The sequence below is a fragment of the Delphinus delphis genome, chromosome 18 (genome assembly GCF_949987515.2).
Source record: "Delphinus delphis chromosome 18, mDelDel1.2, whole genome shotgun sequence".
Taxonomy (NCBI): Eukaryota; Metazoa; Chordata; class Mammalia; order Artiodactyla; family Delphinidae; genus Delphinus; species Delphinus delphis.
The window spans coordinates 8351981-8368088 of record NC_082700.1 but is presented as its reverse complement, the minus strand read 5'-3'; the positions used below and the strand labels follow the sequence as shown (position 1 = coordinate 8368088).

The 16108-nt window shown below is 42.2% G+C and overlaps 1 protein-coding gene across 1 annotated transcript in view; it reads right to left on the bottom strand.

Moving 5' to 3' along the window:
• FRY (FRY microtubule binding protein) overlaps window positions 1-15778 on the bottom strand; it is a 328357-nt gene extending 312579 nt beyond the window's left edge. Inside the window, exon 1 of the mRNA XM_059995989.1 lies at window positions 15574-15778. Coding sequence (XP_059851972.1) covers window positions 15574-15778 — 205 coding nt within the window. The remainder of the gene's footprint in view (window positions 1-15573) is intronic.
• Window positions 15779-16108: the final 330 nt, after the last annotated feature.

The window sequence follows — 16108 nt, the reverse complement described above, 5'->3', positions numbered from 1 at the left end:
AAAAGAAAAAGGCTTGGAACAGAGGGGGTGGTACTAACGATACAAACAACATTAAACACCATAACAGTGTGTGAAAACGTACGAAACAAAAGGTAAGATACAACTAAACCATCTGAGGGTGGGAGTGTTAAGGGACAGTTTGAGAGACAAGGTGACATTTGAGCTCAGCCTTGAAAAAGAATATGACAGAGAAAAGCAAGGTGGGCAGATTTACAAGTAAGCCTGTGTGAAGACCCGCCCCAATGAGAGGGGAGCAGGGCCAGAGGGCTTCAGTGGTTCCATGTGGCCGGAATGTGTGCAGGAAGGTCAGGGGCAGGGACGAAGCCTTCCCTCTGAGCACGGGGCCAGCCTGGGAGGGCTCCTGGGTCTTCAAAGCCATGCTCAAGAGTGTAGGCTTGATCCTGAAAGTAAAGGGGCTAAAACACGATAGAGGCACTATCAGAAAGAAGGTGCGGGGTGTTACAGAATATCTCAATGTTTAAGAGAATTAAAGCTACCAGTGGATGAGAGAACTACTTCGGGGATGCAGTTCTAGACTCCAGAGGGGTCCTTAAAATAGTAGAGATTTTAGAGATTAGATACTATTTTTATCCCACTTTTCAGGGAATATTCTAGGGTGTACAGGGTGGCTAAATTACGTATCTAGGTCCACACACTGTTACTGGAAGAGGGAAGAGTATGACACAGCTCTGGGTGGGGCGTAAGCATTTTCCTGAACATCCACTGAGGGCAGAAATCATTAGATAAATGTTTCAGGGACATTAAAAAAATAGAAAATTTAGCTCTTTTAATCAAAGAGCTAAGAATTGAGGTAGAAGGATGACAGAAACTAGACAAAAGACAGTAAATGTATTAGGAAGGATAGTATAGATATACACGTATTTCTTAACACAACACAGTTGACAGCTTCCTGAAAAGTGCACATTTGTGTAAAACAAATTATTTAAAATGCATTATATTATGTAAGAGAATTTATTAATTCATAGTATGGATAATTTATACACTTTATAATAACCCTCTGATCAGTTTCTGGTTTGTAATTAAATTAGCCTTTAAAAGGGACATAGCTATCTTGTAAACTGAGTGGAAAACAAAGCTAATCTCATTGAATAATGCTGCCCAAATCAATATGAAATCATCACTAGTCTGGGTATTAAAAATATAAAATAATGTGAACACCTGCTAACCCAAGACGGTCTTAATTCCTGATCCCTTAAGACTGTCTTCCATTCTACATCTTTGGAAGATGGGAAGCAAAGTACCCTGGGTTGTCCCAGAGCAAGCTGTGTCCTCTATGTAACTTAGCTACATGGGTCACTGGCCCTGTTCAAGTGAGTACAAACATGTTTGACAAGATAAATCCTATTAAGACAGGAAATATGAGTCTTATCCCCTGCTAATGAGTCTACCAAAGTTTTAACTGACAGAGCTTCTAAGCAGAGTGACCTTGGGCTTATACCATAAGATGGTAAAGCTAGGATGATAGGGAGATGTTTAACCCCAATCACAGCGGGGTCTTTGCAGGATTTTGTAGGTGCACTCTATATGTAAAGGAGGAAAAACCCTGTTATCTAGAATCCAGCTGCCTCCTATAGAGGATGACTCTTATTAGTCTACAGAGTTTCTCAAAGAATGAGTGGAAGATCCCTCAATCAGAATCAAATCATGACTATTAATAGTAAGTACTCCCAGGCCAAGCCCAAACCAGATGAGCCAGCATCTGAATTTAATTTTAACAAAATTTGAGATGGTTCTTATGTACCCTTATGACGACCATGGGCTTAAAGGAAGTAATCTCAGATGGCCCTTTGATTTTGATGAGGACCTAGATTGGTTTTGGATGTGCTGTGATAGGCCAAAGGAGGAGTTGGGGGTAGCAGCTGGTAAGATCAGAATTGCTCTATATGACAGAGGGAGAAGAACATGAAATTCTGGGGATGATGTGGTAGAAAGGAATTTGAAAGAATCGATCACGGGCTTGTGCCCCGGTCTGAGAGGATCCCACGTGCCGCGGAGCGGCTGGGCCCGTGAGCCGTGGCCGCTGAGCCTGCGCGTCCGGAGCCTGTGCTCCGCGGCGGGAGAGGCCGCAGCAAGTGAGAGGCCCGCGTACCGCAAAAAAAAAAAAAAAGATGTCCAGGAGTTAAGAATACTGGTAGAGTAGGCACTGAGAAATCTCAAATGTCAGGGTGGCTGAAAGGGCTTTTTAAGAACAAGGACATCTAATATTAAATCAGCGTTGTCTGTGCTGAATGAATATCTAAAACCTACATCCTCTTTGTCTCTCTGGACAGCCACAGAATCTGCTATACACACAGGCTTTTATGGTTGAGTTTTTGTTTGTGGAAATCAAGGAAAGAGCATGAACTTCCCTTCTGAATTCACACAGCATAAGAAGATAATGGGAAAATCCATAAACGGCAAAAGAGAACAAACAAAACATTTGCAGAATTTACAGGGTGTTTACTTATGCTTCTTTGGATTCAGGCTGACGAAGGCCTTATCTTGACATCAATTTCTACAATCACTGAAGTCGAAGAAAGGGGATATGGTGTCTCAGATATGGTGCTTAAAATTTCCACCCAATCATGACACACTGAATTGTAACTCTCAAAATTCCCTGGCCACAAAATGTCAAATGGTTATACTAAATTCTAGGGGAAAGGAAGTAAAATCCTGTCATATGCCTAGAAAGAAATAAAAACTGGAAATATTTGAAAAAAAAATTAGCAGAAGAAGGAACTTAAGCAGAAGGACAGTGTCTCTGAAGTTATAGAGATCTGGGAGCTGGGCCTGGGACTTTCTGTAGGTATTGGCATGGAAGCTTGATCAATCTTTACTTAAATTTTAAGAGCAAATTGCTCCCAGCTGACTTTTAGGTTATGTGAGGTTATATGATCTTCTCCTTCTATTACTTTAAAACTTTAAAACAGGAAAAAAAAATCTTCTGTATTTTCAAACCCTAGTGCTTAGAAGAAATAAGCTTTAAAAAAAAAAACCTTTTTTTGCTTTATTTTGAGCTCTTGTAGAATCCTTTTCCCAAAGTAATGATTATTTATTACATACCCCTTCAGAGGTATAGAACCTGCGATTAGATAATTTTTTAAACTGAGGACCACACAAAACAACAGGGTGACCTACTTTTCAAAGATTAAATTGAGCCCTGACAACCTTAAAAAGTAATACATTTCCCTCAACTGAGCAAAGTATTTACTTTTCAATGATAGACGCAGGCACACAGCTGCTCCACAAGCGCAGTCAGGCTAAGTCTACTGTCTACCTTCGATGCCCCTTTAATCAGGGGCCTTATTAACTGATTTTTAATTAGGGATTTGGTTATACCCTGTGTGGAAAAAAAAGACATATACATTTTTTGTTCAATCACTAAGATACAGGGTTTTAAAGCTGCTTTGGGTTATAACTTTTTGAACATGAGAATGGAATAAACCTCAGAGAATATCTGGTGAAGGAGAACTTGAAACTGAAAAGTTGTGAAATCTTATCTTGTCTCAAATTTGCCCTCTTGACATTGAACAGATTATTTCCATATGCTTCAGCTTCCCCACTGTGACACGGGAATGGTGATCTTAGTCTGTGAGAACAATGACAATTTAGTAGACCTTTTCACCGTTCTAGAGGAAAATATTCCTACAGCTTTCCCCCCACAAAAGAAATGTTTATATAGGGTCTAGGTTTTCCCCTGGATCACATCTCTGAGGACAATCATGTTTCCTGTACATTTCCTTGAACAAAAGTTTCCCAAAACTAAAATTCCCCCTCTCTCGCTTGATTCCTTTCATCAAAGAAACAGGCTTTTCATCTCTTAAGGACAGAATGAAAAATAAAGCCAGCTGAGATCTTGATGCCGTGCACTGGGCCAGGCTCGCCCTTCAGCTGGGTATGTCACCACCTGTGACTGACATGTACCTTTTAAAGCTTCAACCTCCCCCTGCCCTGCCTCTCCACTGCAGTGTCCTGTGCAGAAGGGTGGGTGTGTGGAGGCTTAAACAACACAGGCTGGTGTGTGGATTGCTTGTCTCTGGGACCCACAAGGAAAGCTGTGGGCATCATTTTCTCCTCACTTTCTTGTTCACAAAAAATGACCCCAGAGGTTCTTAAACTAGGTTTTGGTGATGATCTCGTGAAGATTATGCTGGGAAGCAGGAGACCCTCAATGTAAGCTGTCTGTGTAGGTCTGTATTTCTTCATCTGTAAAATGAGTGCATTGAATTAGATGCTCTCTAAGATTTCTTTCAGATCCGTAATTCAAGGATGCTCTGATTTTCCACTGTGCTCCCTGCCAAGTGCTTGTCTAAGTTCTTCAACAACACAACCACCAAGCACTTTTTGCAGTTTGAGCTCTGAAAAAACAGTAAATCCCAGGACTCAAAGACGTATCTATAAGATGAATAATTAGCAAGGAATTAAGAATTCAACTTTTGGAGAAACATCATAAGTCTTCTAAGATGCCCTCTCATTGAATAAAACAATAGCAATGATGACCAAAAAGCTGAATTAGCTCATTAATGCCCAGAATTGGCAAGATCGAAGCTTGAAGAATCCCCACGACTTTAAAATGGGTGTCCTTCCAATTTTCTCAATGATGAAATTAAAATATTTTGAAAGTGAGGTATACTTCTCATCTAATCATATTCCTTAAAAACTGATTGGAGAAATATTGCCACTTGGGATGAAATTCATGACATTTTATAACTTTTAAAACTTAAAGTCCTAAACTATGGAATAGTTTATTATGCTGCTTTTAAACAGATGTTATGACCCATTCCATTTAGCAATGAGTAGCATACAGCAATGTGGGATGTTAAGATGATAACTGTACTGTACAGTAAGCAAGATCCCAGGCCTGTAAACACTCTGGTCCAGAGCAGGGACAGAATTCCAGACGGCTGATTAATCTGTATTTTGCGCACAACAATTACATATTAATCGATTTTACAGTGTTAATCTCAAATGTCCACACTTTAAAGAAGCAGAACCATATATGTACCCCTCTACTATAGCCCCTGAAAGAGTGTGGTGGATTTTTGAGTAAATTTTTCATCAACTTCTACGCACTGTATTTTCCAACTTAATGAAAGCAACATGCAATGCTGGACTTCTGTCTGAACATCAACAGCTCATATGTTGGTCATTTCTATCTCTGCTGCGCAAATACAACTGAGCTAGATCCTAACACTGTTTTAAAGCAATAACATGCAGGCTGAGCTGGGGAGCCTTTCAAGGAGGAGTGTGACAATGAGAAGCCAATGGACTCTTCCCGGCTGGCTCTGTCTCCCTCCCACTGCTTCAATTTCCAATAAGTCAATCCCCCGAGGCAGTGGTTGGATAGAGATATAGAATCCGTTGTTGTCTCGGGGAGAGGATGGAACAGAAACTTTCCACTCTTTCTATCTCACTCTATCCAGTCTTCTGTTCACTCATCATTATTTTCAAGGTCGGGAAACTTTAAAAGAGCCTTTTAAAGAGAGAACCATTACTTATCAAATAAACAAGGATTACACTCCTGCCACCACCCTCCCTCTTCACCATCTCGGTGACATTCAGGGAGCTTCCCCACTCCACAGAGGCAAGCACCAAACAGTTTCATTTCTGCAAGTCATTTTGCCCCGTCCATAGCAGTAAAATGTTCAATATAAAAACCACCCCGCAAATTTCCTGCTGTGGGGGACGGATGTAACATTATTTTCTTTTTGCTTGCTTTTTTTTTCTTAAGTTCCCTCTTCTGAGCATGTTAGATAAATGCCTTCTGGGCTTCCTCTGTACCCCCTTACGCCCAACCAGCACCCCACTGATGGAGATTTTGCATTTTCATTTCAGTTTGTCCATGAAGGATATGATTCCAGACCACTTCTCTGCCTCCTGCCCAACCATGTTTGTGCTTCTGGGAGTGTTTGGTGTGGAAATCAGAAGCTGATTTACCACCAATAAAATGGCTTCTATCATTATCAACATTCGTCAAGCATGGTTAAGCACACAGACTTTAGTCACCTACTTTTTTGCTGAAGGACTGAATAGCATGGGTATATTTGAAACAGCAAAGCCCTTTCTAATTCAGCAGAAATTAAGACAAAGTACAAGGTCACAACGTCGGGATGTTTACAGTCTTCCAAAACTGCACTGCCTTTTGTTTAAATAATTATGTAGTAATTTGTGGCATCTTTATTAAAAGTAATTACATTTTGGCAATATTTCTTTTGAGAAGTTGCCCAACTGCTATTTATTTTGGATGGATGTGATTCAATAACCAAAGAAAATAAGTCGCTATAGTTTATTTCCGAATAATGCAATTTCTGTGCAGCACTAAGTATCGTGCGTGATATTCATCAACTTTCATTCACTGAACATTTCTATATTTTCTTATATTACTTGTTTGTTGTATTAAGAGTTTTTCTTCTCTTACGGATTCAAATATTTCTCATTCATCCAATTGGTTTAGTCAATTCAGGCTGCTATAGCCAATTAATATAGACCGGGTGGCTCTGACAACAAACATTTACATCTCACAGTTCTGGAGGCTGGGAAGTCCACGATCAAGGTGCTGGCTGATTTGGTGTCTAGTGAGAATCCTCTTCCTGACTTCTCGCTGTGTCCTCATATGGCAGACAGAGAGAGAGAAATCGAGAGAGATCATCTCTCTCCTGTCTTTTTTTCACAAGGGTACTAATCCCATTAATGAGGGCTCCATCCACATGACCTAACTGCCTCCCAAAGGCCCCATCTCCAAATGCCATCCCACTGGGGATCATTCAACAAATGGATTCTGGGGTGGGGGGGACACAAACATTCAGCACATCGTTAACATTTTAAAAATTGATCAAGAGGTGGCAGAAACAGTTCTAGTGTTTTACCCTCTGCTGTGAGCAGGGGTTACAACAAAGACCTAGATGGTAGTGTGTAAGATTATGAGGCGGAACCAGGAGGAGGCCTATATATAATGGAACTCAAATCCAGGCACTATTAGGAGAGAAAATACAGGTTCTCTTCCTGCCCAAGAATACACTGACCTTTGAGGGTGGTGATGGCTGGGTGTGTGGGAGAGGGGACTGAATGGCAAGAGGCAGGGCCGGGGGCCTGCCATGAATAGATGCCTACTGCTTCCTACATGTGAATCGGGGATAGTTTAAGAATGACTTTGATCTTTGAGGATCTTTTCCACTTCCTTTAAGTCTGCAGTTCTCAACTAGGGGATGGGACAAACGTCCCATGTACCTGGGGATAATTTTCACAAAGCGGTTAGAAGCCCAGCCCCAGCCTAGACTTCCTCAATCAAATCTCCAGGGCTGGTGCCTGTGGATTCTGAAAAAACTTCTCCAGTAATTTGCATTTGTGCAGTTAATTGAAAATGAATGCCTTAAGTTGCTCAGTTAATAGTCCCTTAGTTGTATAAGCATTTGAAAATCTCAGAAGACTGGAAACCCTTCCTGAGCTGGGCCCCGGGGAGGACCACTCGACTTATAACTCTTTCTCACTGACTTTTGTTTTTGTTTTTGGCGTCCAGGAGGCTTGATCTTTATTTTGTTTCCAGCCCAGATGAGGGAGGTCAGTGGAGTGTGGCCTGAAGGGGAGCACGGAGATGCCAGCAGTGCCCCAGGATCTGCCTGCCCTGCCCAGGGGCCCAGAGTTTAGGGAGGGGCGTGGCTTTCTTCCACCTGTCCTTCCCGGAGCTGGATCTGAACTCAGGGCCGTCACCAGACCCTGGTGTTCTTTCCTCATTGTGCTCAGGTTCCTCAGCTGAAAAAACTCAAGTCCAGGAGGCTGATCAGGCCAGAAGTGTTTTAGAGGGTGCAGAAGAGTCACAATTTACAAAAGGTAAACAATCTCCCAGCAAAGAAACCCTGATGCAGAGGACAATTAAGACCCCCTGGGACTTTCCTGTAGGGAGATGTTTCACTGCCAATTAGGGTTTCTGTGCCAGATGACACGGTCAGTATTGCCATTAGCTGGTGCAACACAGAGCTTAAACACTTGTGCCAGAGAAGCGTGAACACCCAAATTAGTGCACCCTGCTCTCCTAGTAAAAAATTAGAAAGGAGAACAAATTGCTGTGTATCAATGTCTTAACCATCAACCTGTCCTCCGCAGCATTTTGCATCTAGTAGTCGTTCAGCAAGATAGCTTAGATTTTTGTTGAATAGATGTTGTAGTCCTTCCCATATGCATATCTTCCATTTATCCTTGGGCACTATTTTGATACTTAAAATTAAAGAATGTTTCTTTGAATTGAATCTTTCTGGCCCATAATTACTCCAAAACGCCATCCAGTATTTATTATCCATCAAGATGACTTAGTCTTTCTTAAGTATCAGGGTGGGAGAGAAGAGCATGATTTGATAGCTGAGGGAGCAACGTGGAGAAATCTGATCTACTGACAAAAGTACATACCACCTTTGTAGTTCCTCCATCTCTGTGCTCTGAACTCCCAGGATGTTCAAAGGTAAATCTGACAATCTATTGTTCGGCACAAAAAAATTAACTCATGCCCCACTTAGGATGGAAAGGTTTGGAAGTCGTGACCTAAAACACTCCGACCATCTTGTAATGAGAGTTTTTCCAGGCATGTCACCCAAAAATGACTACCTGTTTAAGCTCCTAGATTTTAAAGAAATGCTGGAGATATTCTAATTAAACTTTGAAGGTAAACATTCTGTACAGAGTCCCAGAGTATCTGAAGCAAAAGAATGTTGGGGTATGGTCATTTCTCTGCATAACTGAGTGACTGGATGGCCATATCCCCTGCTAAATATTTGTTAAAAGTACATTATTTATGAAAACAATTAAAATGCTTAAAATTATCACTGAACTATCTTGAGTAAATATAAAGTTATGTGGATGTAAAAACACAATCTTTTCATGGTCTAGATGTCACTACTAGACCTTAGAGTGTTAGATTTAAGAATGGGAAGAAAAGTGTGTGGGAGCTCTCAAATCTGAAAAGTTATACATTTGCTATAGATCAGCAAATGGAAACGAACTGCTTTTAGAACAGGAGCATTTAAGCCACTTCTCAATATACTTATATCGTAAGTCCTGCATTCAGAACCGTATATTTGTATTTATTTATTTTTTTATGACAAGGAGGAAAAGCCTGAAGTCAAGCCGTAAATCTAATGCCTTCTGCTTATTCTGTGTCCCTGCATAAAGGTAAAACATATTTCCCTTTGGTTATCACACATGTGACTAGTACTAGCATTTTTGTTTTTCTTAAAAGTAACTGGTTTACCATTAATATCCTCATTAAGTTTTTGGCTTTGTTTCTTTTTAGAAAAAAAACAAAGCAAAACAAGAACAGAAATTTCACCTCCCTGAATAAACTTATCCATAAAATAAATACGATTATTTAAGGAAACAGGATACCTCAGTCTTTGTTGCATTAGTATTTTTGAGTAAGAAATGCTATAAATATTTTAAATCAAAATGTCAAACGTTGATTTTCAAAACTTTTGGAAGTCTAAATACTCCTAATATTTAAAAAGATTCATTTCAAGTGGTGAGTTCATTTTTAATCTTACATATAAGCTATACATCATATGTAATTGTGAATGAACGACCATCCTATTCCAACTTTTAGTTCAAAGAAAAGCCTAAGCTGGGACTTCCCTGGTGGTCCAGTCGTTAGGGCTCTGTGCTTCCACTACAGGGAGCACAGGTTTGACCCCTGGTTGGGGAACTAAGATCCCACATGCCACGAGGTGCAACCGAAAAAAAAAAAAAAAAGCCTAAGTTGAATTTCCCAAAGCAAGGTGTTAGACAAAGTTAGGCAAAATCATTGAACACAAGGCCACAAGTAAGTTTTGAAATCACAGATAGTGTTGTTTCTAATACAGAACAATTTTCAGAGGCCTGACATGACAATACTCTCAAGTTTAATGAGGTCATGTTGAGAAAATATATGGCTATTTTTATTAAGAAGAGCTTCCATGTTACCCTCTTTTCATGGAAAATTAATAGGTCTTTTAGTGGTGTCTCATTATATAGAATTTACCTTAGCAGGGCTTCCCTGGCGGCGCAGTGGTTGAGAGTCTGCCTGCCGATGCAGGGGACACCGGTTCGTGCCCCGGTCCAGGAAGATTCCACATGCCGCGCGCGGAGCGGCTGGGCCCGTGGGCCATGGCCGCTGAGCCTATGCGTCCGGAGCCTGTGCTCCGCGACGGGAGAGGCCACAACAGTGAGAGGCCCGCATACCGCAAAAAAAAAAAAAAAAAGTAATAATAATAATAATTTACCTTAGCAGAGGGTTTGATTGACGACTTAGGATAACTTTCCATCCATGAAGATTTGCAAAAGTGTTCCAATTACACTTACCACCCACCCATGTAAAGTACAAATTATGTGAAACAAAACCTTTGATATCAACAAAGAATAAGCGAACACAGTCAATTCCAGCTGTGTATCATTTCATCCTCACGGACTATCTCATTTGCATTTCAGGTAACCCTGTGACACTGGTGTTTTCGCTCCCATTTCACAGATGAAGAAATAAACAGGTTCCCAGGGATCAGGTGACTCGTCCATTACACGTTTAGTAAGATGGGGGATCAGAACGTGAACCCAGTTGTGAGGTAGATACTTCCTTGGTGAAATCCTTTGTCTTGAAATCCTTTCATGAGAGGACAAGTTCAGACTCGTGCCTTTGAGGCTCCCTTGTCTTAGGCCCTGAGCACAGCCACCTCTGGAAGCAGCCGTGGTAGGAAGTCACACCACCAGATGGACGGGGGCGCGGCTCCGGAGAGGCCATGACATGGTGCTTCTCACGTGCCGCCACCCTGCCTGCACACCTCACCACCTCCAGGGCACCTCCCACATCAAAGACACCCAGGTGTACGAAACATGGGTCCTGTCATCACCAAGAGGAGCCACTGAATCCAACTGCACACACTCCCAGGAAGCACTGTTTACGGTGCGACCTTAAGGAGGTCCTCCCCCGTCCTCCTTGTCCCTGAAAGGCCCTGCTGAAACGTCATCAAATCACTACTCAGCAGGGATTCTGAGTGACAAAATTCCTTTTTTTTTTTTTTATTCTTTACAAATTTTTTGGGGGGGTGATGTGGACCATTTTTAAAGTCTTTATTGAATCTGTTACCATATTGCTTCTGTTTCATGTTCTGGTTTTTGGCCGCGAGGCATGTGGGATCTTAGTTCCCCGACCGGGGATCGAACCCGCACCCCCTGCATTGGAAGGCGAAGCCAGGAAAGTCCGCAGAGTGACAGAATTCTAACATCGAGCACACAACTGGAGGAGGCGGGCTTAATTACAGAGTGTCTTTCCCTGTGCCTGGGATAACCAGGCGCCCAGGAGGGAGCCCGAACCCAACTGCCCAGCTGCACTGTATCCTTCTGGCCACCCTCAGGGAGGCTGGAACCATCTAGCTGCCAGTGTTCTTACTACTTCCCTGTGTTTCCAATAAAATCCTACATACAGCAAGAAAAAAAAAAAGGAGTTTTACTTTAGAAAATGTTCAAAATCTGTTTTTTTATTAAAATGATTTTAAATAATTTTTTTTAGATTGTTTAGGATTTTTTAAAAAAAAATCCCTTTGGAACAGAACCAACTTAAAAAGGAGAATGGAGGTTAGCTTACGTGCTGGCCTATCTGCCATGTGAGTCCTGACCAGAGGGCCCTCCTCCTCGAGGTCCCACACTCATCCTCTGACTAAGCAACAAGGAAGTGCGTGGAACTGCCTGTTTCCTCCAAGCAGATGGCTCCTCGCTTTTCAAACAGATGATTGTAAAATCAGTAGGATATTTTAAGAATGAGCTGATCAGACACACCAACTTGCTTGCTTACGAGTGCTGAGTGAACAACCCATGACACCTGGCACCTGAGCCCCACTTTCTTCTAGGTGCAGGATGAGATGCTCATTTCAATCTGACGTGCCTATGGATGTGGTATGTGTAAGGACCACATCTCTCTCCTCCTTTGCTTTCTTTCACGGAGCTCAGCCCTCTGCTCTGGAGCTGCTGGAGTTCTTTCAGGAGGACAAGGAAGCAAGGTTAGCTGCCCGCTAGAGACCTACCTACACTCTTAATGCCTGGTCTGGTGAAGCCGAGATGGAAGAACTTCAACTGAGCAACTCAAACTAGTTCTACTGTTGAGGCTTCTTCAAGGGAAGAAAAACAGTTAGTTTTTGATGTTTTTGTAAAAATCATAAAAAATATGATTTTTAAATGTATTGGTTTTGATTTTTAAGATTCACTGCTGTGAGTATGGTACCCCCTTCACCCCTTTTCTCAAGAGGTATTTGTCGGGTTGCACAATATGCAAGGCATCCTGCTAGGAAAATTCTTTCCCATCAGCCACATAAGAAACTGTCTTATTTTGTGCTCTCTTCCCAAGGTCTAGAATGATCTTGGCATATAGCAGAATCCTAACATGTTTTAACAAATGAATTACACACTGAGACAAGGGGTACCTGCATTTCCCCCACCAGGAGTTCCTATATGGTGATGAAAATCAGTATAAAGACCTTCCCTTTTGATAGTCTCTACTGCCAACTAGTTCTTTCCTGGAGCTAGAATCAGATAGGCCCCACAGGATGGACACAGCCTCACAGCAAATTAGTTAATTTACCACCAGATGTTAACTGACCACCTACTATGTGCAATTCCCTCTCGGATACAATTGGGCCATATAAGATATTGCCCCTGTTTTCAAAGAATTTCTATACAAATAGAAACTTAGTTGCCACAAAGTGACCACCGAACCCACTCACAACCTAAGACAATTGAACACAATCCCAGGAAGAAAGGGAAGGACTCTTTGTGCAGTACTGAGGCCAAGGAGGTGAGTGGTAGGCATGAAAGGAGAACTCAAAGAGATGGGAAGACTGCGTGATTACAGAAGACAGAAGTCTTGAATTAGGCCTCGGAGCCCAGGTGGAGAATGGAAGAAAGGGCATAACAGGAACACAGGCGTGTGTGTGTGCACCTGTGTGTGCGTTGGGAGGTGAGGGAGGATGCGAAAGTGGAAGAAAGCAGAGCATACAAGGCATGCCAAGGGTTCATTCTGTCCATCACGATTTGAGTCAACTGAATAAATATTTATTAGTTCATGCTATGTGCCAAGCATTGTGATAGGTACAAGGGACACAATGGTTAACAAAACTAATATGGTCCCTGGCTCACTGGCCAGTGGAAGATACAGACAAGTAAACAGATAATTACAATACAATGTGATACGTGCTGTGATAGGGAAAAGTCCAGGTGTTATGAGAAGGATGGAGAATGGACCCCACCCAGATGGGAGGGTCAGGAAAGCTTCCTAGACGTTCCCTACAAGGGCTGTCAAGCTGACACCTGAAGCCAAGGTAGGAATTAGTTGGGTGAAACTACGCAGGTAGGTTATATAGCACCTACCCTAGAAGAGCAAGCATTATGGACCACGGGGATCTAAAGTTGGCTGAGTTTGCAGGACTGCAAGGGGAGGAGAGCAAAGAGATGGGCCGGGGACAGAAGCAGCGGCCAGGTAGGCAGTCTCGTGTACTTCACTTTAAGGAGTCTGGACTTTATCTGAAGAGCGAGGGTAGCCACCGAAGAATTGTAAGGGAATGACCCAAACATATTTGCATTTTGGGTAGATAACTATCTGCAGTGTGAGACGGCCCTTAGAGGAGAAACGGGAGATAAGAACACAAGAGTACCATGTAGCTCGGTTCTTCAAGGTCCACCCTAGACCAGCGCAAGAACTAAATGAATATTTCATGAGTGAATGAATGAGCTGATCAACCCATCATTCAATCACTCAGTGCAGGACTGAAAACAGGAGACTTGAGAGAGAGGATAAAGTTGACTGTGTGTATGTAAGGGTCAGAGTGAATGCACATCGGAACGCTGACATGTCTTCAATCTTACATCTCATCAGACAAATGAGAACAACAGTTGACAACGCAGCACAGGGTAACAGAGGGAAACAGCTTCAACACTGGAGTTAAAAGACCCATGTCTGACCCGTAGTTTTGCCAGTTACTAATTTTGAGTTGCGTCTTAATTTCTCTGACGCTCAGGTCCCACATTATATCCACTCTTTATGTGTAACCACACAGCATATAACATAGGAATGGTTATCACAACCTATGTACATTTCTGTTTTCAGCTGATGTTTAGGAGCTGTGGTGGGATTTGCAGCCTGGTGGCATTTCTAAGTCAACCACTGTAAAAAGAAGTTAGTGAGACCTACATGACAATGAAGTTGTGGTTCATGTGAAAGGGAATTTAGAAAAAAAAGTAGCCACTATTGTTCAAACTTTGGGCAGACAACTCTCTACCTTGTCAACTGGAGACCCTAGCAGATAGGGAGGATGTTAAGAGTCCATCTCCTGTTGCTGTCCCCAAGAAGGGGAATGGCAGCAGAAATAGGCAGAAAAAATAATGTACCTGAAGGCCACAGGGGTCGGTGAGGTGGCTTGGAGTACCATTTAGGGACACAGTCTAGACAAGAATCCATTGAGCTCCCACCTCCATATAAAGACTCAGCTGTGGGACTTCCCTGGTGGCGCAGTGGATAAAACTCTGCGCTCCCAATGCAGGCGGCCCAGGTTCGATCCCTGGTCTGGGAACTAGATCCCACGTGCATGCCGCAACTAAGAGTTCTCATGCCGCAACTAAGAAGCTGGCAAGCTGCAACTAAGGAGCCAGCTGCCACAACTAAGACCCAGCACAACCAAATAAATAGATAAATATTTTTTAAAAAAACTCAACTGTTAGGGGGGTTCATTTCATTTTCATGATGAAGTAAAGCTTGAATGAATTATTCTTGTTTATTTTCTATCATCACAGAGTTAGCCCTCAGCAGTTGTGTCTAATCTATCCTCCTTAAAGACTCCAATCAATCAATCACAAACAAAAAGGCCACTTTCAGTTTCTCCAGGAGATTCCAATGCAAACGGTAGTGAAATAAGTTGACTAAATAATTCATCCTCTCCAGTGACCACACACCCACCAGTGACACCTCCGTGAGAGTTCACAATCACAGGCGTCTTCTACAAGCTTACACACCTCTAATACCAGGCATGGACATCTAAAGCTGCCATCAGAGTCTCTTTATCAAGATTGAAATCCCTGAGTCTTCTGTGCTCCAATACATTTCACCATCCACATTGTTTAATTGAGCCCTTTACTACAAATGTTTCAGGCTCTGATGCAAGACAGGAATTTGAAGCATGCATTCGAGTATTTAATGGTGTTAATTTCTGGGGCACACAAATATCAGCTTCACTCAACAATCCCATAATCTTGCAAAATAAAGAAAACACACCAGAGAATGAAATGCAGCATGGCATTCTCCAGGACTGCAAGCAAAGCGGTTCCCTGATCCTGCTGCCTGAGAATAAAACAGCCGCCTATTTCCAGACCCTTAAAGATATGAAAATAAAGAAAGAAAAGAAAAGAAAAAAAGATGGGGGTGCTTTCAGATGAAAGAATCATTCTATATTTTATACTCAAACATGTCCCGAGTTCGTTTTAAATGTAACACATCTGATCATTACAAACGAAATACAGTCCTTGTTGCTTTTGGTGTGTTTTTTTTAACTGGCAGGCATCCACAAAAACAAATCCTACCTGGAAATATGGATGGTCTCTTTTTCGGGCGCCTCAGGTGAACGGGTTCCAAGTTTTTAATGTTTCTCTGAAGTCTTCCTTTAATGTCATTTCCTATGAGTAGTTCAGGCGGCAGGCTACTCCGTCTCGATGATTTACAATCATTCTGAGATGAATTTAGTTTGTTCTTCGTCCTGGAATATAAATTGCCGTCATCAACTGCCATGGTAGGAAATACATTAGATTTTCTTCACAAAATCTGAAAAGCCAAGCCCAGCCTCAGCCATCTGCGTCTCCACCCCAGATTCAGATGTTCTCATGCTTTACCCCGCACTTGTCTGGGAAGCTTAGCAAGTTGATGGGTGTGGACTGGAACAGGTGTAGAATTACGAAGGAGCCCCTCCTATCCACCGCTAATAGCACCAGGGAGGAGAGATCCAAAATATCATTAGGTTCAGAAGACTGAGGAAATTGAACAGATGTGGCACACGGGTAATAAAAGTGATGGTTACTGTGTGAAATTTCTGTTTTATTAGTGCGATGCCATAGAGCAAAC